We start from the raw sequence: 25523 nt of genomic DNA, 5'->3' as shown, positions 1-25523 counted from the left end.
AGTTCGAGCACAAACCCTCACACCTGGCTGTGAGCCTGCACTGCCGAGCTGGCCTTTGTTCCTGGCACTGCTCCCTCAGCCCATCCCTGAGACCCAGAGCTGCCGCGGCTTCCAGCGGGAAGCTCCTTCCCAGCCCGCTCAGGATTCGGCCCCTATCACTCAGTTCATTTGTACAGAGCTGTCTGTCAAGTCACATCGCTTTGCTGCAATCTGAAACACCCTCCCAACAGCTGCCACTATCAATTACTCTCCCAGACAGCCCTGACTATCAGGAAGAGAACTGGAGCGAGCACTTGCCAGTTTTAATAAACTGTGTTGCCCAAGTCATTTAACCTGCTAGATTGCTGTACGCTGGGGCTGTAACAAGCCTTCAGCTTTTCAACCCAGAAGAAAGCAACAGTGGCAAAAAGCTGTCAGCTTGGTCCTCAGAATTAACTTCCAAGGGTGTCTCCCCCCACCCTTTCTTCCGAAGCGCCCGAGTTTAAAAGTGAAATATCTTCAAGTCATTTTCATAATGTCACGACATGGAGAGCAGCAGCTCACATTTTTAACAGAACCAGCAGCTTCTGAGAGTGAAGGGCTGACATGCTCCACCACTCTCATGTTAGGAGCACTCCTGAGCAGAGAGAGCTCCTCTCTCCTCTTACACCCACACGGACAGGTCCCGTGGGCGCTCCCCGGTGCTGGCTCTGCACATATCCCTCACCACCACCCCAGCAACGCTCAGAAAACTCAAACGTGGCAAATTCACATTTACTTCAGTTCTTTCAGGACCAGCAGGAAAGATTTCCTAAAGAAACATTTCTTTAAGATCAAAACACTTCCATGCAGATCAGTGTTTTCAGTTTGTGGCTCACATATATACCAAGTTGTCTGTGAATGTTAATCAAAAAGAAAAGGTCTACCATCACCAGGATTAAATTGACACACAGGAATCTGCACATCCACCTTTCAGAAAGCTGACTGGACTCTGCAAATCAAAAAGAAGATTCAGACCCCCTGTGCTAAACGTTTTCCTGGGCCAGCTGCAGCGACAAGAGCCTTTGCTGTTTTGAAAGCTTGCAGCACAGAAAGGCTTCACCCCCTCCCCTAGAAACTGGGGACAACAGCATTAGGGCCTGTGGACTTGATGCCCATTTGCTGCTTTATGGTTCTTTAATGGGATGTTTTATTCCTGGAGATTTGGGAGCTTTCCATGCTCTATCGAGGCACGTTAGCTGTGAGCGTGCACGATGACACACCAGAGCCGCAGGAGCTGAACGAGAACGGGTGCCAAACACAAGGATTGGGGCCACAGCACACAGAAGGAGGATCACCATGCAAATCCCCCCAAAGTAAGTCACACTGCATTTTCCCAGCAATGCTGCTGCTGGCAACGCCTCAATGCAGAGCTGAAACTGGATTTGCAGCTAAAGCACCTCCTGTGGATGCTGGCGTCGTAATGAGATTGAAAGTTTCATACAGGCTTTTTAATCTCGGGCTAGAATGGTGGATCAAGTGGGTTGAATCTCTTCAGCGCTGCTCCTAAGCAGATGCTGAATGCCTACAAACCAGTGACGTAGGAGCCACTCCACCTCCCTGGCCAGAAAACACTGCTAAAGCTTCTTGTGGGTACTAAAGGCATGTTTGTCTTGTTTTGTCCTGGTTTTTTTTATGTGTGATGGCATATTGTGCCTCTGATCTGAGTGACAGACATGCAACAAGGTAAATAAATTGTTTAGAAAGACACCCCCCCCAAACATGAAGGCAAGCAAGCACACCTCCTCAGCTCCAGATGGAAGCTTTTTAACAGGCAGAACCGCTATATACCCAGGAATCTTATGATTTTAATTAGGCAAACAAGGGCAAATAATAAACCATCAACTACTACATTACAGGAGAGAATGTACTACTTTTGCTGTTTGAAATCCTTATTGATTCCCATCTAGCCTGCAAGTGAGTTATTAATCACTCCAATTAAATCATGAACACAGGTCTTTACGCTGAAATTGAACCCCCAACAATAGATCAATAACTCAAACCTCCAAGAGCAATTACTGCTCAGCATAATAGAGCAGCCTGTTACAGAGAGCTCCATGCAGACCACAATTCCCTCTGTCATATCCTTCACAGGCAGTGCAAACAAACTGGGAAAAGAAAGATTTTATAACTATTATTTTCAAAATAAACAGACATCTGCTTAGAGTTACCTAATCTCTCTCACATCACAGAGGCAGATCTGCCAAGGTCACATTGGAGACATGATTACATTTTTTCACAATTTGTTATTCTAGCAAAGCCCTGATAAGATTGAACTATTGAAGTTCACACTCTGGTTTAATTTCAAGAGGTTAAATGCCAAATCCTTTTCTTATTGCTACAAGGAAGGGATCTGCCAGGCTGCATAATACCCTGTGTGGGCTAAGACAACAATTTTGTTTCATCTGCACAGTCTTATGAAGGTTTTCACTTTATTTTTTTTTTTTTAAATGACATCAGAGAACTCCAAACTCCCAAAGAATGATTTAAAGTAAAATCAGAAAGTGAGATTATTCCGGAGGAGCGTGAATGACCTTTCAGATCGTCCAGCCTGGAGAAGTTAAGTCAACGTCTGGCTGAGAAAGCACACTTGCTAATCAAAACCAGAAAAAGGCAGGAAAGAACATTCTGAAACACCAGATCATCTCTGCTGGGAACAGGAGATGACTGCCCTAACCAGCCAAGCATATGCAGGGTCACACAAATTCTTGGGGGACAACTGATGCTTGTCCTGATGCAAGGAAGAGGAACCATCCGCACCCCGGCTCTCAGTGCCGTTTCACTCCCTGTCCTTTCCAGGTGAAAGACGTTTCTCTGCACACATCCTTGCTCTCAGAGGCTGGTCCCTTCCAGCAGGCCCCTGAGCCCAATCCATCTCCCTTCCTTAGGGGAACTATTGGCAGCCAATTAAGTGGTGATGGACCCACACCACGGAGCTAATCAAGATGAGTTCATACCTTACCCTTCAGCCTAAGGGCACTGGCTCCTGTCCACGATGGGAGTCACATTACAGCTGCTTCCCCTTGTCACTCACCCTTGGATATGCTGAGACAGCCTTGGACAAGGCTCAGCACACACACGGGAAAATGACACCGGATCAGGCAAGGCCAGAACAGAAGCAGGTAAAGGGGCAGGCAGGTGAAGGCCAACAGACTGCAGCAAGTGCCAGCAAGAGTGAAGAGTGTTTCAACCAAAGTCTGCTGCAGGTTCTGCTAGAGGCAGGTCCTCTTTCATGGAAACATGGTGGCATCAAGCTGGCTGTGCAGCCCAGGAAGCCAGTAAAACATCCACAGGACCAGCAGGAGGGAAATGCAGAGCACAGAGGACTGAAGATGCCAGGGAAGAAAACCCACCTGGAGATCTTTGCTGAAGAGCCACAAAACCCATTCCACACACGCTTTGTACCTTCCAGAGCCACTGTTGCAGCACACTGTTTAGGAGGCTCTGTGCTACATTCTGCCATTTAAATTTTCAGGGGTAACAAGGACAGCAGCAGTAATTTTTGCTGGATTTCAGTCTGCAGTGGTCCTCGCTGGATGTCAGACTGCAGGAGACCTCCTGCATGCAACGTTTGCAGTCAGTGTGTGGAGTGCCAAAGCTGCTTTTCTGGCCCAGGGAAGTCAAAACTCAAAGACACAAAAGGGTGGCAAACAATCTGTTTAGAAATGGTCTCAGTAACTTCACTAAGGTCCACACCTGATGTTACAGCTGGAGTTCTGAAGATGGGAAGTTCTGCTGCAAGGTCACAGAGTCTCTGCTAAACAGGCACTGAGAGCAGTGACTGACCAGGCACAAACAAGCAAAACTCCATCCTGTTTATTTGTTAGGTCCAGCCCTCACAGTTCAGTAACTGCTGTCACATTAGCGCTAATATGCTTATAATTTGTGAAAACAACACTTGAGACTGAGTGCTTGTCAAGTGGGGCCACTGCCTTCCAACCAGCAGCTCCTCGTGCCCTGCAGTCTCTCCCACTGCCCTCCCTCTGCATTCCCAGGCTCCAGGAGGCACCTTCCAGGGAGATCCCTCCCTGGATTTGGTGGCAGCACATTACTACCCTAAATCCACACGTTTAGCTGTTACCAAATCGCCTCCATTTTGCAGTTGTGCAGCAGCACCTCTTTCCATTAACCTGGTTGAGAATCCAGGGCCAAGATGAAAAGGAACTGGAAGAATTTCCCTGCGAGTTGAGGAGCAATGAGGTCTCCCACCTCACACCTCTTTGCATGGTCACAATGCAGCCCCAGACCTGCCTGAACGGCATCTTAAGAAAAAACCGGAGATACTGAAATTAACAGACCGAACACATTAACAACACTTCCAGTTGCAACGTGGATAATTAAAATATTTAAGGGACAAGCTGCAAGTTGTTAATCAAGGAACATTTACTTGAATGGTGTGTGCCCTTTGGATTTGGTCCCTATGGCAACCAAATATTCGCTCCAGAAGGATGCGCTGGAAGAAGGATGTCAGGAGCTGCCTCAACATTTTAATTCACGGAGTGAGCAATGAATAAATACAGCTACTGACAGCACAGCACAGGCAAAAAAGGTTCATAAGCAGCATCAGGGAGTCACAGATGGCCTTTTGCTTTTTTTTAAGACTGAAAAAGTTCACTCTTCCTTTAAACACCCCCCCTGTAAAGATCAAGAAAATTGGACTGTGTTGCACGTGAATCACACGTATTAGCTACTGATAACAAAAGTGCTATAAGAGAGGAGCTTTTCTTCAGTTCTCAGTTCTTGATTCTTTGTAATTTTGTTTCCATTGCCCACATTGGCAGTCGTCGTGCCTTCAGAAAAATCTTTTCTGTCCCACCTGGTTCAACAGAAACCACGTTTTGAGAATACAACAGCACGTGAGGGATGGCTTTGCAGGATGCTTGGAAAGAAAAATGTGAGGGATGATTGGTTTTTCCTCCTAAACAGGAAGAGCGGCTTGGTATGCAATAAGGGAAAGAACACTTCACTGCACTGCAGAAGGCAAACTCCTTCAGCGTGATCTCAGAGTGGGAAGTGCAGCTGCAAAGCTCCTTCCAGCCTTCTCCTTTGATGAAGTGTGAATTCTTCAATGGGCAGTGGAAATGTTGGAAATACTTTAGTGATGGATCTGCTGGAGGATAATGTACGATCTGGCATCTAATAAGACCTAACAGAGGAACACTGTGTCGTGCACTGCAATGGAATCACACCTTATTAATGAAAAGGTGCTCTTGAATCTCTTCTTGTGTGAGGGTTTTATGGCTGTGGAAAAAAGTCCTTCAAGGCTGGAGAGCGAAGGCTGCATGGACTGCTGAGATGCCAGCCAGAATGTGCAAAAAGCCTCAAACAGTAACTCAGGACTTGCAAACCCAAATGTTTGCTCTACGCTCCTCTTCCCACTGACTCCTTGGAGCCCCTTTCCACCCACTGCAGGGGTTCTGCAATGAGCATCAGGCACAAGCTCAACAATTTCTACAGGGCTGAGCTGGATCTGGGCAGGCACTGCCACAGAACTCACCTCTCTCCTGGGCAACAAGCAAGTACAGGCTCAGACTCCTGTAAGGATAATCCCAGGAATGGTCTCACACGAAACTGCTGCACGTTTTTATTTCAGCATTGGGTGGAAGGAAAGAGAGAAGCATCTGGGCTTAGCCTGCAGGTACTTTTCCAAGACAGTAATTGCTGCATAATTCATACTCTTGTTTTCACATGTTTGCCATGTGTACCAACAATTCCACTGAATTCACTTTAAGTTTTTCCCTCAAGTCCTCTCCATGTCACAGTTTTTCCAAACTGCAGAAACACAAACAAGCCAAAGTCCAGCACCAAGCAGCAACTCGGGTTTGGCAAGTTTCTGTAATCCCAGATTCTTGCACTTCAGGAGGGGAAAGTGGGGTCCAAGCTAATTCTTGAGAGATTCCACTCCCCATTAGCACAGCAGGCAACATCTTTCACTCATTAGATCTGTATTATCCTGCAAGGAGTTCTCTGTGATGTCAGAATTGAGCCTGTGTACCTCTACTCAAAGCCACCTGCCCCCCATCAACTCCAGATCCCACAGGCTGGAGGAGTGCTGCCCTCTACACGAGGGAAGGCTCAGAAATAATAAGTACTTGTGACTGATAGGAAATCTCAGCACAGTAAGAAGCAATTTACAGTTTCCGCAGCAAAGATGCTCCCAGAGAGGGGCAGTGATGATGCAGGTCCTCACCTCAGCCCCTCAGCAATGGTTGGAGGCACCTTTACTCACATTACGTTGCAGATGACATCCTAGATCCTTGCAGGGAGGGGAAATGCATTTGTTCCGAAGGACCCCAAATGGTTAATCAGTCCAACAATTACAAAGGAAACGCCTCATCTCTCAAGGGGCACAATCCAAGTTCTGGTGCCACTGGTTTTAAGGACACAATATGGTTTTGTTTTCGAGGACACCACTCCAAACTGCCAGGGGTTAGTTTCAGGGAACCACCCCCTCCCACATTAACATATTCATTTGCAAAATCTATCACATATGTTGCGTGCAAACCGGCTGAGAGTTGATCCAGCTCTGACAGCACGAGAGCCTCTAGCCTAAATATCTGAAAGGAATAAAATCCACACCATCCTCCCGATTCCTCACCCCAACAGTGCAGTGACCTATATTTGCTTTGCACTGTCAGTGGCAGGAAACCTGCACAGATATGTGCCCACAACCACAGGCAAAATGAAGGGGCAGCAGCTTCTAACACGGCTCCATTTTAGATTCCTCCTCCCTGGCTTGAACTAAGGATGCTAATCCTTAATCTAGCGTTTTGTCTATCCACTGACTGTCTGATGTAACCAGGAGGGAAATGGTAAGCCCTGGTCACCCCCAGATGCAGCTGTAACAAGGATCCCAGATGGAGCTGGAGGCCTGAGGGTCCTTCCACTGGAGTGACACAGGACTGGGACACTTCACAGGGAAGAGACAAACGTGTCTGGCTGGCCTGCTGGGTCTGTAACACCCCAGGGCACCCTCATGCCCCTGCCCAGCCTTCTTACTGGCCTGGCCACATCCCCTTTGATTTTCCTGGGTACCTCTCCAAATGGAGCAGCACCTCTTCATCCGACAGAGGCATCTGCCTGTTCCCAAAAAGACAGGAAACAGTAGCACTGGTCTATTCTGGGGTTGTGGACCTCACAGTGGGATAATTATCACAAGAAAAACACCAGCAACAGTGTTTTCGTTACAGATTAGGCTGATGGCAATGACTGGGCTATCACACCTTACCTTGTGGTCAGTTCACAACTGGCAATCAGGCCAGCAAGGACAGAGCACCCATTATTTCATATAGAGAGGTGGGAAGCAAGGACAATTATGGAAGCAAGGACAATTATGGAATAATCTCTCACAGACAGTAGGTGTTGCTGTGTTTTTAAAGGAGTTCTCCCACCCCTCTGTTTGGCAGGCAGGCTGGCTCTGAGCTGGCTGTTCCCACAGAGCTCTCAGCCTGCCCGAGGCTCGGAGTACCTGCTCCGAATGTGTCTTCCCGTTCATTCGTTAAAACCAAAGCCAGGTTCCCCTCGCATCAGGTGCTGCACGTTTCTGAAAAATCCTGGCCTCTTTTAAGACCAAACAGAACCAGGAGTGGCAGGAAGGAAGAAAGAATATTCCCCACCACGAAAGGAGGAAAAAGGCACTGAGGGAGCAGTCAGCCTCTCCTGTGCCACACCACATCTCCGGGGACTAAAGCTTTGCTGCATCCACAAGATAAACCCACCTTCTCTCCCTGTTCCCACAGCAGCACAGAGCAACTCCCCAGTTACCAGTGCTGGATGCTGGTAAAGGTCTCCCTTTTCTTCCTTGTGTAAGGCATTTCCCTCCCCTTCATTTTATAAATTACCAGAACAGACATTTAAATGTTCATGAGTAATCTGAACAGAGTATTCATGCCTTGGGCATTTTCATGCTCTACAAGGAGAGAAACAAAAGGGCCTCATTTAATACCTCCCTACAGCATTCCCTGTTCCTGATCTTCCCTTGTGAATCTCCAAAGGCAAACTCTCAGTGGTTCAAGGCTTCTGCAATACCCCATCCCTCCCTTCTCCCTTTTTAAGATGAGCTTCTAAAGCAAATCTCGCTGGCTGACTGGAACAGGTGGCAGGAATCCTTCAAAGGAGAGAAAAATCATTTGTAACTAATAAAAAAGAGAAGAAAAGCCCTGATTCCCGTGGTTTTACTGAGCACCCACGGGAGTCATTGGGATGGCAGGCACATCTGCTGCTTCTCTGTGCTTCTGTGGCCCCCCTCCAGGAGTTGCAGGACAGGGAGGATGAACACCCCCTGGGAGGGCCATGGAAAGGGATGGCTCTCTCTGTTTTATGGGGGATTTTAGGAATGCTGTATCAGTTCCAGAGCCTGATGGGCCAGGCCAAGGGCTGAGCCTGTGTTCTGCCCTGGATTTTGAGATCTACCTTTACAAAACCAGCAAAAGCCTCCATCCTTTCCACCACGCATAAACCATCCACTGTTTGAACAAAGTTTTGTGCTAGATCAAAAAGCCAGACCTGCAAAACTGTCCTTGGGGCTTTGCTTTTATTCTTTAGCGAAACTCTCCTCTACAGTACCTTTCTGATCCGCTGCCTTGGAGAGAAACATCACAGTACACAGAGATGAACAACATACCTTAATCTCTTGCCTTATTCTTGACAGGTAAAGAAGTCTGACTTGGGAAGGACCCCCAGGGCATGGTTGGCAAAGGCTGGGCTTGCTGTGTGGTGCTTGGATACAGCAGTTCTCCTGGAAAGAACTGCAGCCCCGGGACAGCAGCTCGCCCCCCACCTCCCCTCTCCAGCCGTGCCATCCGCCTTTCTTCTTCCCTCATTGTCAAAACTGACGAAGGGAGAGGTGACAAGCTGGAAAGGCATGGCCAAGACTGGAGAGCGAGAATTCAGAGCTCCCCTGCTGCGTTCCAAAGTGCTGTTATGGCTGCTCCCTCTGTGCAGGGAATTAGGATATGGTCTCCAACCCAGCTCCAAGCCAAGCAGGCGGAGGAATAGATGTGCTTTCTGCAGAGTCCTTGGTACTGCTCCTCTCCTGTATTTACTGGCAAGCACAAGGTACAGAAACATCCATGAGCAAGAGCAAATGCTGGAATCCAGGTTTATCTGGATGGGATCTAAGGGATGCTTCACTAGGATGTGGCCAAAGCAGTTGTTTGTTCAAGAGTTAAAAGGAATGGATATTTCTTCCTATGGAGGAGGATCAGGAAATTAAACCTGGACTCAGCTCAGATCTTCCTCCTTTCTCAGATGGGTTTCTCTCCACAAAGAGGGGGTGGCAGTGGGCTCAGATATTCTCCAAATGCAATTTCCCTCTCCTCTACAAGAAATGTATAGAAAAAACGGTCTGAACTCCCTGCAGTCTTCTACACATATGCCACATCCTGAAGCTCTGGGCTTCCCCCCATTTCTTTGGTTCTCCATACCAATTCTGCCTGCACAACCAGCACTGCAGTCCTGATCCATGTGCCCACCCCAGCACAGCACCTGGTCACGTCTGCACGTATGTCTGGTGGCACACCATCCCTGACCAGCTTCCAGCAGCCAGTCCCACAGCAGGGCCAGAAAGTCTATTCAGTTTTTTTAGTAAGCCTGCAAAACCTGGCAGGCACCTTTAGAGAGTCTGGAACAGCACTGCAGTATTTACATCCCCTCCAAAGAACCACAGAAACATTTATCACTGTGTGGTCGTGCTCTGCTTGTCACAGACCAGCACTGGCGTCCTGGAGAGAACTGCATCGCAAACAAGCGCCAGCCTCAAGGACCTTTGGGGTGTTCAAGTACGTTGTGGCTGCACTGAACTGGTTTCTGACCAGAAAAGAGAACAACTTTCTTCAATCATCCTGTAGAAATGTTTTCTTTATGGCCAAACTTCAGAAATGTTCACCACCCAATATTGAGGTTGGTTTTTTTAAGAGCTAAGGATTGTAAAGTAGCCACGTGTTTAAACAAGAGGTCATTATCCACCAGCTTCAGGGTTCAGTGCAAGCTTCTAAGCAAAGAGCAATTTGAAAATAGAGCTGTTAAAGCACTAACAGTAATTTAGAGCAGTTTAAGTTTCTGTTTTACTGATTTTTCTGGCTAAGATTCATAGGGCTATCAAATTAGCATCTGGGTATCTTGTTGAGTGGAGTAAAGTCAATAACCTAACAGCCCCATTTCACTCCTCTTTACTGCTGCAATTGTGTGACTTCATCGATGCTGAGACCTGAAGGCAAAGGACACAAGGCCAATGCCCTACAGCAGATGGCAAGCCCCTCTTCTGTGTGTCACTCAGCACAGTCCACCAGATGAGATCTGAGACACTGCACGCAGGAGAAACTGTTCCTGCTCAAGATGCCGTAATACCAAAGGGTTAACACTAACTGACTGGTTCCCCACACAGCTATAGGAAGGGAGATTTTTCAAAGGCACCAAGTCAGCAAGAGACTGAGAATTTGACCCAAAGCTTTAAAAGCTTTCTAACCACACTGTTCACCTGCACCATAACCTCCAAGCTTTTAAGGACCAACAACAGCAGCAAATAACAACATCTGTTATTTAAAGAAATGTGCTCTTTGCAGAGAAATCTGCATTACCCAATACCAGCCTCCTCAGTCTCTCCAGATTCATCTACCCAATGTGGTATGAAGAGAAGCTCTTCCACACCCCGCCTTCCCCTCCCTCTCCTCCACCTTCTGACACCACATCATTTTCAGCACTGGCTTGTGCTGCCCTCAGCGCTCCAGGCTGCCAGACTGGTCAAACCCACAGATGGAAGGAAAGATGCCTTTCCAAGCCCACCTCTGGAAAGATGCAGATGTGGTAGGAAAAGCCCTGCAAGCTCCCCTTGTTCCCCTTTGAAACCCGAGAACAGATGAGCAGCACATTTGAAATTAATTACGGCAAAACCTACTGCATTGTTCTCTCCTCCCCTTCCTTTTCCCCTGACCCCCCCATGGCAGAGCTCTCACTGGAACCTCTGTGGCGTGTATATTTTCCTAAAGTCGCCAGGGCCAGCACGGTACAGCTGAGACATTCACAGAAGTCAAAGAAAGTGCAGGCCCAGGTTAGTGCACGGGGGTACAATAGTTCCTTAAGAGCGAGCGTCTCCCCCGCCGCCGCCCCCCTCCTCCCAAACCTTCCATCCCTAATGAACCTTTGGTGTCCGTCCACAAAAAACAAACATCAATCAGGCAACAGGCTGTTCCTTTTCCCCTGTTGCTAGTCTGAAATAACAGTCATCCCCCGCTGGGCTGGGAACGCCACTTCCCTCTCCAGCACACATACGGGATAATAAGGGGGAGACGGAGGAGGGAGGAAAACCCGCTCCGAGGTGCCAGAATACACAGTGAGCCGTGCCTTTCAGAGCCAGGGAAAACTTGGGAACACAACAGCTTTTGATTCCTCCTGCCCCACTGGGTACGTTAATTATTTAATAGTTGGCTTGTGAATTGGTGGTGGTAGGAACAGGGTGGAAGGGAAATCAGGCTTTTCCTCCCCGCCCCCCAGTCCCCTCCTTGCGCTGGCAGGATGGTGTGTGCACACACGTGTGCGTGGACGAGGCTTTGGGCACGCCTGGGACCCTGCTCTGGCCGTGTCCTCCCTCCCCACCCACACAAGACCCTCCTTGTTGGCCTGGGAGCACAGTGGCCACGGACAGCACGGGACAGCATCTGGATCCAATGAGTTATGGGGCAGAGAAACGCACCCTGTCTGCTCTCCCTCGGGACGAGGATATTTTTCACGTCTCATGCTTGGGGGGGGGAAGGGCACTTCAGAGTTTATATTGGATTTCGACAGAGCTGGAAATGGAGCTGCAAATCAAACAAGAGATCAGCTTATGATTTGCAACCAGTGCTTTCTAGGTGTCTGAAGCAACACTTTGGAAGGAGCGCAGGGAAAAGGAGAATGTAACTACATCTCATTTGGATGGAGAGGACTCACAGATGTTAGGAATATTTTTGATCAACAGCTTTCCTGGCACCGGTTGCGGTGGAATCCACAACCTTGACGGCTAGCTGAGTAAGAAAGTGCTGGCAAGCTCCTGACTGCATGCAGGCAATTTGCAATGCTGCCAGTCAATATTTCAGTGAAAACAAAATTGCAGGGATCATATTAAAAGAGAGGAAAACAGAAAATAAAACAAAACAAAACCCAGCCTGCCCTTTTAAGAGAAACTCTTGATACAACCTGATGGGAAAGACCCTTCCAGAATCAAAAGGCACTCTTTGTTTAAAATGAACACACTGTGATGGGGGCCCTGCCGTGAGCGTGCAAAGGAAAGCCCGCCAGCAGCAACAGAAGCAGACACAGCAAGAAGTGGCTTTACACCGGGACACCTGGGTGGCATGTTTAGTAGATGCCTGCAGGAAATGATGCAGAAAGAGCTTTATAGTTGTGTCCATGTGCTGGGGGAAATGCATGCAGCAGGCACAGGCCTGAGCCAAAAACCTGGATCCACTCCTCTTCAGTCTCTGAGAGGAGAGGAAAAGTGATGGGAAGACAGGGGAGAGCTCCTCTGGCAGTGTTTTCAAATTCTGGGTCTGCCATGCTGGCCTGTTCTTAGTCTAAAGCACTGGTGTTACTGGGGAGGCTGCAAGCAGGGTAGCCCAGGCAGTATTTCTCTCTGGACCAGCCCTGAGATGACTGGCACAGGCTCTTGGGGGCATTTAAGCTGGTATAGCACACACCACCATTTGGAGTATCTTCAGAGTATCTCTGAATTGCTCCCACCTGCACGGCTGGCAAAAGGGTGCTCTGCTGCTCACAAGCTCTGAGTCAGGCCCTTTTCTGCCCTGGCATCAGCACCAAGCTTGACTGACGAGGTTGCCAGTCCATGGGGGGCCCCAGATGTCTGCTGAAGGCTGTTGTACAGCATGTACTGCTAGAATGACACGGACAGGCCAGAGATTGGCCTGCAACACAAAAGGATTTCAGGTCAAAAGGTACATTATGCTCAGGAAACTCTTCTGTTGATCCAAAGAAAAGTATAAAATAATCTGCTCCACTTTGACTATTAAATTGATTGGTACAGAATGTGATGGACACATTCTAGTGGCTGGTTTCAGGTTTCTAGCTCAGTTTCAAAGACTGACTCCATAATAAAAATAATGACATGTTCATTATTGTATAAACATTCAAAGCTCAGTGATTAAGCCTGTATTAAATCAGGTTGTCTCTGCAGAGATTGCACCGTGAGCTCCTCTCCTGTGCCCAGAGAAGGCCAACCATGGAGGAAAGCAGCTGGCTGGGGTAGCTTAGCTGTTTGGAAGCCAAATCACAGAATACTGAGTAAATGAAAATGTTAGCTGCTTCATCCAACAGGGCTGGCCCTTCCCTGCCACCCTGCCTTCCTCGATTCCCAGGGAGCAGGCTCTGGTTTTGCTCTGCAGTTTAATGTTCACAAGTCAACGCAGCTTGAGGTCAGTTGGCAAACTCTGCTGTGAACCTGAGCGATGCTGCCTGGCCCTACACGTCCCAAGATGCCAGAAGGACAAGGGACCCACGGGTCTGAAGGGACAAACTCTTCTTCCACGGGTCTTGCGCTCCAAGACAGGGAGCATTCAGGAGACAGATCTCTCCCAAAACAGGCTCGTCAATAAATATGGAAATACAGAACAAACTTAGCAGACAGCAGCAGCAGATGCAGGTTCATAGATGTCTGCTTATTACCAAACCTCACTCCAGCTGAGACTTAAATAGCCTCCTTTATGCACAACGGGAGAGGGAGCGCAATGAAGGAAACTGGCAATTACACATTTTATTTCCCTCCCAGCCCATTCACTGTTCATCAGGTGGCTCTGCACCCGCAGGAAAGGTGCTTGCGGGCACTAAGTTAAGCACAAAGCCAGCTTGATACTTTCCTTTCACTGGGAGGAAGTTTCCATGTGCTTTTCTGGATGTGGTGGAAAAGCACAGTGAGCATATTGCTTTATATTATTTTGAAAGCACCGTGAGTGCCTGAGACACGGGGACCTCCAGGCTGCACTGTCTCTCTTTCCCAAGGCTGCAACCTCTCCTGATCACGATGGTGCTCAGAAACAGATGCCAGGGTCTAAGTTTAACACCATGCAAGGATTTTTCTGTAGAGATGCATCTGCAATCTTCTTCCTCACCTTTCAAAACAAACTTCTCCTTCCTAAAATCTCCACCCAAACCCCAGGGGGTTGACCAGCAGTACAGCAGCTCACAGTGCTCTCTGATGTACTGGGCTGTAATCAGGCCTTCCCAGCTTTGCTGCTCACCTTTTAAGAGTGTATCTTCAACAGGGCAAAACGTTAATGTCCATTTCATTGGAGAAAGATCTGGAAGTCTGACTATTCCCTTCTGGATAAGCCTTTAAGAATTTATTAGTGATGAAACTGGTATGTTTCTTCAGAAACTTAATAGGGCTCCATAAAATTACTTGAATAACTTTTAAAATTTAATGGTGAGCAAGAACCTTTCCACAGGCTTTTTGAACTGTCCGACAGAATCCCAGAGTGGGGATATAATTCTGCAATAAATTTTGCAGGACAGTTAAAAGAAATATAAAAAGATTTTAATTTCCTATTACCTCCTGTAAGACCTTGCCATCAATTTAAAGCAAATACGTGAACTAAAAGCACTGTAGTCACTCTCCTCACCCAGCGATTTACAAGAAAATATTTACTGTTTGGGAAAAAAAAAAACAAACCAAAAAACCAACAAACTAGAACAAATATCCTTTTCAGAAACACAGACGCGCAAACATAAACACTCTGCCAAGTCCTGCTCTTATACGTTGGTGTGAACCCAAATAAACCCAGGGAAGTGAATGGACTCAGTATGGTTTTACCTGGCTGAACAGAGCCCGGGAGCCGGGGCCGAGCTCACCGAGCAGCAGAGGTGGAAGGAAAGCCTCACACTGCGAGTCCCTGGGCAGCTCAGCAGCAACATTAACAGGCTCCACAGGGAATGTGCTCAGCCCTTGTTAGCAGGAAGGATGGCCAGCGAAGCAGGGAGGTGAGGGGAGCGGGGAGCACAGGCATGACTAGCACGGTTATTAAAGAAGAAAACAGCAGGAACCCCACGGCTGAAAGAGAGCCCCGAACCTGGCCCCCTCCTGCCCTCCCACGGGACAGGAACAGAGAGCTCCAGCACTTCCAGCACTCATTTCAAACGAAGCTAACAGAAACACCAAACCAGAAACCGCTGACTGGGACAGTGGGGTTGGGTCATCAGCCCCATCCCTGTCCTGGGAGGAAGGCCTTGGTCTCGGGAGGGGCGGTGAGAGCAGCAGCAGAAGCAGCGACATGCTGACAGCATCCTCTGCTCCTGAAGGCTCTTGCTGGGACTTACAGACCTCCCCAGCACTGCACACAAAAGAGTAACCAGATCCATTTGCAATTAAACAGCGCGCCCTGGTCTCATTGATCACTCTCACTGATTGCCCAGAAGGAAACACGGCCGAGTTGGGGTCAGATCCAGCTCCCCCTGCACCAGGGGCAGGGCTGACAAATGCCCTGGCGATGGTGACCTGCACCAGGGGCAGGGCTGCCCTGTCTGCACAGTCCCCAGTGGGCTATTCCACAGCACAGGACAGCTGCCCACGGGTAACCTGCCAAACTGCTCCACTGACACCCAGGCACCTCCCCTCCCCCTGCACTGCAGTGCCCATCCACGCGAAGAGGGAATCAGGTTGATACTCGGCGTTTAATTTTTCTAAGAAGCCGAAACTTCACAAAATCTGCCATGAATAAAACATGTCTCTGAGGTATTTTAAAAGCAGAACTGAGAAGACCTAGCAGTTCTGTGGGGGTTGCAACTGCTGCTCTTAACATCACCGCCCTACAGCATCCTTCTGGTGCTGAGACACAACCAGCATCCTGCAAGCAGGGACCGCAGCTGGAGACAGCGCTGAGACTTACCCGCTGGCTGTTGCTACTCGAGAAAAAAGAAAAACAAACTATAAACAAGGAGTAAAAGAGATGGCATCTTTCAAACGCCCTTTAAAAGCCCAGGCAATGTAAACTACTAAATGCGCTTGGAAGGAATTTCTATTTTTTCCCCTTCTGATTTACAGTTTGATGGTCCTTTTATCTGCTCTCACATGAACCGAGAAAAGCCAGAGTGTGCCTACTCAATCAACGTTGAGTTTGTGCTGGCCCACTCAGGATATATAATATTTTGCTTTTATAGTTTATTTTAAATAAAAAGTATAATTAAAGAAAATAAACCACCCACTTCATAACATTTATACAATGAAGACTTTTATTTATTTTATTTACGTTTTGGTGGGCAAGGCACAGCGTGCAGTTAGCTTTCCGTGATACTTAACAAAGCCGCATTTGAAATTTAAAATCTTTAAGGAAATGAGCAAATTCTGCAGAGGAAGGGCAGTTGAGCAAAGAGACTTCTTACATTACCCTAGGTAATTGTGCATATATATGTTTCTGTGAGTCTCTCTCTACTCCAAAAACATATCCGTGACTTGGATGCTTTAAATCAAAAAGCAATTTCAGTCTGTAATTCTCAAATAAATAATTAAACACATTTTATCTCCTACAGTATTGCTTCTATTCATTTTCATCTCACTGACGGGAATGCAAGCAACATACCCCACATCCTTAAAACAACAAAACAAAACACAAGATACCAACCAGAAGGCCTGGAAATGTTTATAATTCAACTTTTCAACTCTCTCGGCTGCAGCCTGGAGCTACAAAGAAAGCTCTGTGCTGGCTCCCTCCAAGCGCAGAAGCCTGGGGGTCTCTTGTGCAAACCACACGGCCAACGGTGCAGGCAGGCCCTGCCCGGGGCAGCCCTCGCTCTGGGAGGCACACAACGCTCACTCTGTGTCAAACTTAATGAATTAGCCACCTCTGCAGCCAGAGTTTTACAGAACTAACCGGACAGAGTGGTTAAGGTGAATGGTCTCTCTTGCTTGTCCATCATAATTTCACAGACAGCTGCTACGGATAGGGATGGTGATGGCCTGAACTAATAAATGCACAGAACGTAGCTTACAGGGGACAGAGAGTACATTCCCGTTCCCAGAGAGAAGGCTGAGCTTTCCAGAGCCTGGCCTGCAAAATCAGAACACTACAAGGCTGGAAGACTGCACTTACTGCACCATTTTCTGTGTTGAGTCTTGGTTTGAACGTGGGTGACTGGCTGTGACTTGGGTGATTATCTCGGTTACCCACAGTGTTTGAAAATCAAAGTCCTCCTCCTTCTCAGGCCACCATATAATTACATATATGCCTATGCAAGACAGCTGATGCACTCATCCAGGCAGTGGCAAAATTAGACAGAACTTTTCAAAAAGAGTACGCTGGGATGGGCTCACACGATGGATTTAGCATTAGTTCGGGGCATCCTGAACTGCCAACCCCCGAGCATTTACAGATCACAAACTATCTTTAAAAAGAGGTTAAAACTAAAGTATTTGGGCTTCTCTGTGACTGCATGCTGGCTTTGAGGCACAGAAGACTTAAGAGTTCCAGGCTCTTTTCTGCAGACAGGAAGACTAAACTCTTGCTAAAGAAATGAAATTAAAGCTTAGGTTTTGGTACAATCCTCTGAGGGTCTGGGTTTCATGAAAAACACAGAATATTGTAAGCTTGTGATAAAATCATGAGAGATGTGGCACGGAGAGCAGAGCAGCTGCAAAGCATCCTGAGCACTGCGTAATTCACAGCAATATGGCTGTTATCTAAATAAGTGCATTATTTTATCTATTATTACAGATGCTTCTGTGGAAATTTTTACATGCCTGTAATCGTGGTGAACTCTTTGTCCAAAGATTCAGCTGTAAATTATCACCCCCCCTCAAGTTCCCTGGCTGTGAAGGTAATCACACACAAGATGGTGACCTCATCAAAATGTAACTAGAACCTGGGGATAAAACTGAGATCAAGAGACAGGATGCAGCATCTCAGATCCCGCTGTGGACCCCACGCAAGAAAACTGGGAAAATTTATGACACCTCTCCTGACCTGCACTCATGTAAAACACAGCTAATTGCCTGAGTGGCTGCTCTGAGACGTGTTTGCTCTGCCATGCAGACCTTCCTGTGATGGAAAGCTCTCAGTGAGGTAAAGCCCTGAAGGAGAGGTGGACTTGATTACAGGAGATGCTGTCCCAGCCCAGACAGGGAGTCTGTGACCCTGACAGCTGGAGACAGAGTGCCTGGGGACAGGACCAAGGCAAGCCTGGGAGACAGTGAGTGGGCTCCTGATTCCCCTGGCAGTGCTGAGACCACTGAGCTGTGCTGCTGCAAACCTGTGCCAGGCACGGTGTTCTGAGCTCAGCTGCGTTCAGGTTGTTTTCTGCTTCACCGGGCACTCACAGGTTCCTCCTGGAGAGCTGACTTGCTGCTCTCCCATCCTGCCCCTCCTTTCCCCTCTCACCCCATCTCACAGTAATAACTATCAGTTTTTAACAGCATGTCCTACACTGGAGGTTTTGTAGTTCCAGCTTTTAAAATGATTTAGTGTGACAGTTTAGTGCTGAATTAAAAAAAAAAAAAAAAAAAAAAAGGGAAAAGAAAAAGGAAGAGAAGAAGCAGAGAGAAAAAGGAGAGACAGTCCCCTTAAGGCAACAACATTATGGAGCAGTGATCTCAGAGGAACAAGGGTTCTTCTCTGGTTCAGATGTGCTTGTCAGAGCTCAGTGTCGTCTCTGAACAAGAAATCTCTCTTGCTGGCCCAAGGCACAGTTTTGTGGTCAAGAGGACAGAAAATAAAGGGAGGGAACTTCAAAGAAGCAAAAGCTGCATTAGCCCGCTGGGGCGGGTGGCTGCGGCACATCCCATGGCTGACAATTACGACCTGCATGCCGAGAAAGCTTGCCTCCCTCTTGTCAGAGGGATAAGACGCAGGCTGTGAGCTTTAGAGCTTTGAGGATGTGTACAGTTCATGATGAAAGATAGCACTTCAAAGCCCTTTGCCTAGAAACCCAGGGAGAAGTGAGAGCAGAGGGTAAGCAATCCTTTTTTCCTGGGGGGTGCATGTGCGGGGGAAGGATAAGACTTACTTTCACTGTCATTTATTATTGCCATGAAAATGAAGCCCTGCACTGTTTATGGAATCTCTCATTAAAAGGATCTCTTGATAAATCGCTTGACAAACATTCATTAATTAAGTCTCTGAGCGCACTTGGCTGACAAGCATTAGTCTTCATTTTGCAGGAGGGGGGGATCAGGGCACGGGGCTCAGTGAGCCCCCAACAGCCAGGGCAGGGCTGGGGCCCGGCCAGACACCCTGTGCCACCAGGCAGATGGATTACACTGCTCCCTCCGTGCCCAGCTTGATTCTCACCCAAAGACAGGAGCAACATACTTGTCTTCAATAAACTTCAAAGCCCTTGTCTTCCCACTGCTGCCCAGACCCCGGGGCTACAGGGCAGATGGTGGCTGGCCAGGTCTGGCTCCTCCACAGGTGACTCCTGCCCTGGGGGCTCCTGGACACCCCTTTCATCTCACAGGCACCTCCCCATCCACAGCCAGCCCAGGGTTAGGAATGAAGACATCTTGGCTGCTGCCCAATCTCCACTTAACTCTGCCATGGAGATTTTCCTCCTCGGGGTCCTTGACCTACCAAGCCATTTGGGAAACAGCTACATTAAGAGGCCCATTTCACCCTCAGCCTGCCAGTGGTCTTGGATTCAAGTGCTGGGGACTGAGCAGGTCACCTGGACTGCAGCAGCAAGGTTGTTGTGGTAGAAAAGGCACCACCTCTCCAGCTTTCCCTGGCATACAGCAGGTCTGGAGCAAACAGTGGTGGGAGAAAGCTCACCCACCTCCAGCCAGACCCATCAGAGAAGCCACTGACAGAGGGAGCCAGCAGTGAGGACCCAGCACTCAAGTCTTTAAAATACAAACTATCCTATACCACACACTTCAAAATATGATCACAGCAGGCAGGAGGAGGTCCTTGCAGTGACTCAGGGGTGACCATCCCTCTCACCTCCTCAGCCCCACAGCACATCTGCCCTCCTATCCATCACTGTCATCCCCCTGCCTCATTCTCCCACCTGGAGACACAAGAGGGACAGATTTGGCTTTCGCCTACGCCTCCCCTGCCCTTCCTGGCACTTGCCCTTCAGAAAAAGCAAGCACTGGCTGGGAGATTCCTGTGAGAGAGGAGCTGCATGAGAGAGCAAACAGACCTTTATTATTTGCTTATTGATTTATTCTCCAGGAGGATGTAACACCCGGCCCTCGGCAGCAAATGCCCTTGTAACTCCGCGCCGCAGCGACAAGTTGGCCAAACAAATGCTTTACTGAGTCAGGAAACAAAGACTGTCAGCAGAGCAGATCAGGGCTTCCCTCCTCTTACTTTTAATTATTATTTCCTTACACAGAGGATTTAATCTCCTCTTCTCCTGGAAGCTCAAAGTGCCCCATTCAGCCCATTTCACAGCTGTGACTGCTGAGGTCGCCCCGGGTCAGGACACCTCTCCCTGCAGCATAATAGTGACTGGTCCCCAAGTGGACGTCCACGCCGTGCATCTGTTGTTGCAGATGAACTGGTGTCAGGAGGAGGAGCACGGCCACCGCCGTGGCCCCAGCAGGGAGAGGGCAAAGGCAAACCCTACCCAGAGAGCCCCAGACAAAAGAGGCTGCTCCTCCGGCCCTTTGTGCTGCTCTCAAACACGGTCAAAGGTGACATTTTACAGCTGTTCCAGCCTCAAATAAGTGAAACCCGTCCATCTTAATACTTAATTGCATTGCTAAGCTGCTGATAAACTGGGATGGCATAAAACAAATACGCAGGGTCGAACGCATCCCCAGGGGAAGTTTGTGGGAACAGGGGGAGTTGCACCGGACAATGAACTGGGAACAGGGGCAGTTGCACCAGACAATGAATCCACTTCATGTGTTTTAAAAGCCTGGTTACCTCCAATAAAGGCTGTGGCACGGACGCTGCACATTTGCCAGCTAATAGGTCTCCAAAAAGGCCGCGAGTGTTTACAAAAGAAGGGCACGACGCAAATGCCCACGGGAGAGGACGAGCACGTGCCACGCCACGCATGTGCCCATCAGGAAACCGTGCTGGGCTAATCCCCTCCTCCCCACGCAGCCACCACGGCTCCAGCGCCCCGGAGAACACACGGCCTTAAATCAACGCTCTTATCTCACAAAAGGAATTTAAGTGCAGCGCTTTGAAAGTCACTTTCTCGCGGCCATATGGCAGCGCCCAGCCCGGTCCTGTTCATTTGCATGTGCGAGAGACAAATCTGGCTCTTGCCTTGCGGGAGCGATAACAGGGCGAGGGGTAAAATTTAGCACTGTTTGGGTTTCTGCATAAAATCTTGCTGAGGCAAATTTCTCTCGCCTCCCGAGGCAAGTGCCAAAAGCTGAGGCAGCCCCCAGGAGAGCCTGCCCACGATGGCAGCCCGTCCCGATCCTGAGGTACACCGGGTAGAGGATCAGGGTAAAAGACGAGCCTGAGACAAAAGCCATTATCTGAACCCAAAGCTGGCAATGTCTACACCCACATTACACCAAACAGGAACAGCACTGAACACAAACTTCAAGACAGCACATTCACAAGCATTCGCACATTTAACTTCCTGATAGGGAGGTATTTTGAAAACTCATGTTGCTGAGCTGCTCCACGATATGAAGGGGTGGGGGATCTTGGGCTTCAGCACAAGGAGGAGCCAACAAAGCTGCTAACGCTTCAACATAAGCCTCTCCAGCAGATCTCTGTGCCAGGCATTATGCAGGATGGCAAGATTTTTGTTTTGCCGAGGCAGCGCCGTATGGGCAATCTGGTTTGCCTTATCAGCGAGCCAAGTGAGAGGAGAGAAATGCTCTTCCCCACCATTTGTTTAAACTTCCCTCTTTCCCCCAGATAAAGCTGCATACTTTCATAAAAATATCTGCAAATGTAATAACATAATAGGCTTGTCATCGGTTTCCACATTTGGCATTGAGAATCTGCAAAGCTTGGAAAGAAAGAGAATTCCTAATGGTTACTGCTGCTGAAGAGCCCAGCTATAAACTGGGCCTGGATCCAGGTGATGGAGCACACAACCACCAAAATGCCTTTCCATGTCCAGCACCTACTCCTACACAACTGCAAATCGTTCCTTTCTTGGCCCCACCGAAATAAGGCAAGAAGGTTTATTTCATCACTTCTTATTGATGGGCCTCATCTCCCCTCTTTGGGGTATTTGCATGCCCCTAACATTCATCACTGCTCTGAACCCATTTCACTGTGCAGCTCAACGCTGAGCACTCTGCAAACAGCCACACGCCCTGACAATCCATTCTGAGCCACGCTGATGTGGAACCATTCCCAGCCCGAGGCTTTCCATCATGTACCAACAGTTTGCCCTCTCCAAGGCTGTTTCTTCGGTGTTTCTGCCCAATATCCATCTCAGTGAGATTATCCCAGGAACATACGAAACTAGAGCAGCCCTGCTGTGCCGAGCCCTCAGAGGAGGGCTTGGCGTATTTAGAGATATGTCACCGTGCCTCCCGGGGGGAACGCGGAACGGCGCAGTCTCTTAGCAACACCCAGTGCCTATCACAGGTAACTCTCATTAACAGGAATAGTGGGAGCTCTGAGCCCAGACCCTGCAATGTGCTGATCACCTTCCCCCGCTGGGGGAACCCAGACGGGAACGTTTCGGGCGGGAGGGGGATGGGCGAGCCCTTGCAGAGCGATGCAGGCAGCACTGAAATACTGATGTGACTGAAAGAAACGAGGATTTGGTTGTGTCAGAGAGAAAAGCATATCCCCTGTGCTTTAAGCCAGTAAGGACTGACTTCTCCTTTGTCAACAAACCCTCTCTCCAAGACATTTATGACGAATCTTACTGGAAGGGAAGAAGTCCCGCCCCACACCGAGACAATGCGGCTCTAAATTTCAACTTAATCATCACAAGCCTGCAAAGCTGATCTTCATGACAACGTGTGTGGCCAAACTAAAGGCTCTGGCAAAAACTGCTGTCTTGCTATTCGCACGACACGGATTTCACAACCCGAATCTCTTGCTTTGTAAGATAAGGAAAGCGTTTCTCCAGATCACTTACCTTTATTTGCTGCAGGAGAGAACAGCTTCTCAGAGCCTACAGAAGCCTGAAAAAGGAAGAGAAAAAGAGGGTGAATAATACTGAAGGAGAAATTCGGAAGGCTTGCTCACAAAAAAAAAAAAACCAAAAAAACACAGCTCATAAAACAAGTCGATTATCTGTAGACCTGCAGTTGCACATTGCACCTGGAGGGTGCAATGTTGTGCCATTAAAGAACAAGCATGCATCCTGAGGAGATGAGAGCAAAGCGTATACACGAGTACTGTCCTGATGTCACCCAGCTATATCCTCCTGTCTCGTTTATTTAGGCAACCATGCAATGCACAGCTAATTTTATCCATGATTCCTCATATAAAAACAAAACCAGTGAAACTGCTATCAAGCCGAAGGGAAAAAAAAAAACAAAACCAAAACAAAACAAAAAAAAAAATCCAAAACACATTTCAAAGGCTCTCTCGTTGAAAATAAGCTCGTTTCTTGCTGAACATGCAAAATGTAATTTGTGTATTGGAAACACAAGTTGCAACTGAACACATCCGTATGAAGGAGGGTGTTATTTAATATTATGCCAAATGATTGGTACATGCTGCTATGCACTTAGTTGGGTAGGAAATAAAACGTCTTCCTGTCGGAAGAAGCCCCGTATCCTTGCAGACTGGGTTGCACTATGCTCTGAACTCCACAGCAGTGGATTTGTGCTCCTCACAGCTCTGGGAAATAGTTAAAGAAATCCAATTAACCTAAACCCTGTAAACAGCTTCATGATAATCAGGGTCACTGGGTTACAGACAAGATGATAACGACAGAGAGGGGAAAAAAAAGTCCGTTCATCGTAAATAAAGCTTTTCTGAGTTAATTTGATGGCTTCCTTTCCCCCCCAACGGATATCAGACAGTCAACCTATTGCAGCATAAGCTTTTCCTCCTCGCTATCAGATAAAATAGCAAGTAGCCTCTCCAGAGTCAAAGCTGGTGTGGGAGCAGGAGCACGATCAGCACTACTACATTCCTACCACCTACAAGATAGCTGAAGGTATTGCCAACGTGTTGGCACTGACTGCTGCATGAACAAAATGGGGTGAAGTACAAAGCTGAGAGCAAAAGGTACTGGAAGTGAAAAACGCCTTTTTCCCCTGACTCTGCTTTAAAAACAGTGAATTAATTCAACACGTGGCTGAACTAAGTTGATTTTATTTTTGATTTTATTGATTTTATTCTAAGGTGCCTTGGGAGATTTGCATGATAAAGAGCACTATGAATTGTATTACATTGCTATATATTTTAAATGACGACTCAGAAGGAAAAAAAACAAATAGTAAAAATGCAAGAAGATCTGCATGAGATATAGTAAGAAGCAAGAGTGATCTTTTAATGTTATTTCCAAGAAAAGTGGCACTGCAAGCACTGAATGTCTTACTTAATGCAAATGTATAAAAAAGAGAGGGAAAACAACATGAAAAATAGGTTGAGGCTGAGACACATAAGAAAGAAATTCTGAATTATGTCCACGACAAAGCTGCACGTGTAGCTGTGGCATGTATGATCATTACACAGCTCAGCAAAAGGATCCTAAAATCTTAGGGAAAATCAGTTACCTGCACGATCCCTTCACTGCATGGATTAAAAAGAGGAAGAACCAGGATTAAACAAGGTTTTGCCTGGGCTGGTTTGCAAAGAAAGTCTAACAGTGTCACACAGCAGCATCAACAGTGGAGCATAAAACGTTCGACAGCCAGCTCTGAATTTACAACCCATTGTTAGGAGATTTTTACACTTACAATCAGCACCCAGGCAGCACGGACGCAGAGCACATCTGCAGGCCCTGGGAACTCACCCATGCTAACACAGCTCACACCAAGCCAGGGCCTGCTCTCACAGCACTCCCTAAGCACTGGGACACGTGGCAGGTGGATAAATAAGATTCCCCCATCTTACAGGCAGCGAAACCTCGGTACTGAGGGCTAAGTACAGACTGGCACTGCTGAACTGTGAGCTAAAGATCTCCGTGCTACAGGTCCAGACTATAAAAAGCAACGTTCAAGGAAGTCAGGCCAGAAAACTCACTTTAAAGAGAAAGTAAAGCACCCGGATTATTGCTCAGCCTTCTGCTATCAGCACGTGCCACCGCCTTCCACAACCAGAGTCAACATTTACAGAGCAGCATTTTCAACATCACAGCTTCGGTTCACAGACACAAACCTTCACACCTAGAGTTTACAGCAACTTTTGCTCTCACTTCTGGTGATTTCCAGCTCCAGATCTGAGCAGTTTTTTGGCATGAGCACCATTCTGAGACAGTGAATGCCTGTGCTATAGGAGATTCTGCAAGCTGCTGTAAAGGCAGGAGGGAAGCTGGGGGAGGAAGAGCCTGAATACATCATTCAACCCTATCAGTCACCCTTTAAAGGAAGCATACAATAAAACCTATGTGTCTGAGGGAGCCCACTAATGAGTGAAAAAATCCAGCAAACCAACACATCTGCTAAAACAAGTCCACTCCCAAATTTTCTGCTGTTC

The 25523-nt window shown here is 47.9% G+C and overlaps 1 protein-coding gene across 18 annotated transcripts in view; it reads right to left on the bottom strand.

Annotated features, from left to right (window-relative positions):
* The window catches only part of FBRSL1 (fibrosin like 1), a 492401-nt gene that overhangs the window by 30264 nt on the left and 436614 nt on the right, over positions 1-25523 (bottom strand). For 17 of the 18 annotated variants that reach the window (XM_027892612.1, XM_027892619.1, XM_027892625.1 and 14 more), the window contains one exon: positions 23008-23053. In XM_027892612.1, the coding sequence (XP_027748413.1) occupies positions 23008-23053 (46 nt within the window). Of the gene's footprint in view, positions 1-3371; positions 3715-23007; positions 23054-25523 lie in introns of those variants that run through there. The other variant, XM_027892628.1, reaches the window with a different exon arrangement.

Source organism: Empidonax traillii, unplaced genomic scaffold (genome assembly GCF_003031625.1).
Source record: "Empidonax traillii isolate 1590-97213 ecotype Southwest subspecies unplaced genomic scaffold, ASM303162v1 scaffold361:size2146424, whole genome shotgun sequence".
Lineage (NCBI taxonomy): Eukaryota > Metazoa > Chordata > Aves > Passeriformes > Tyrannidae > Empidonax > Empidonax traillii.
This window is presented reverse-complemented; position numbering and strand designations above follow the sequence as displayed.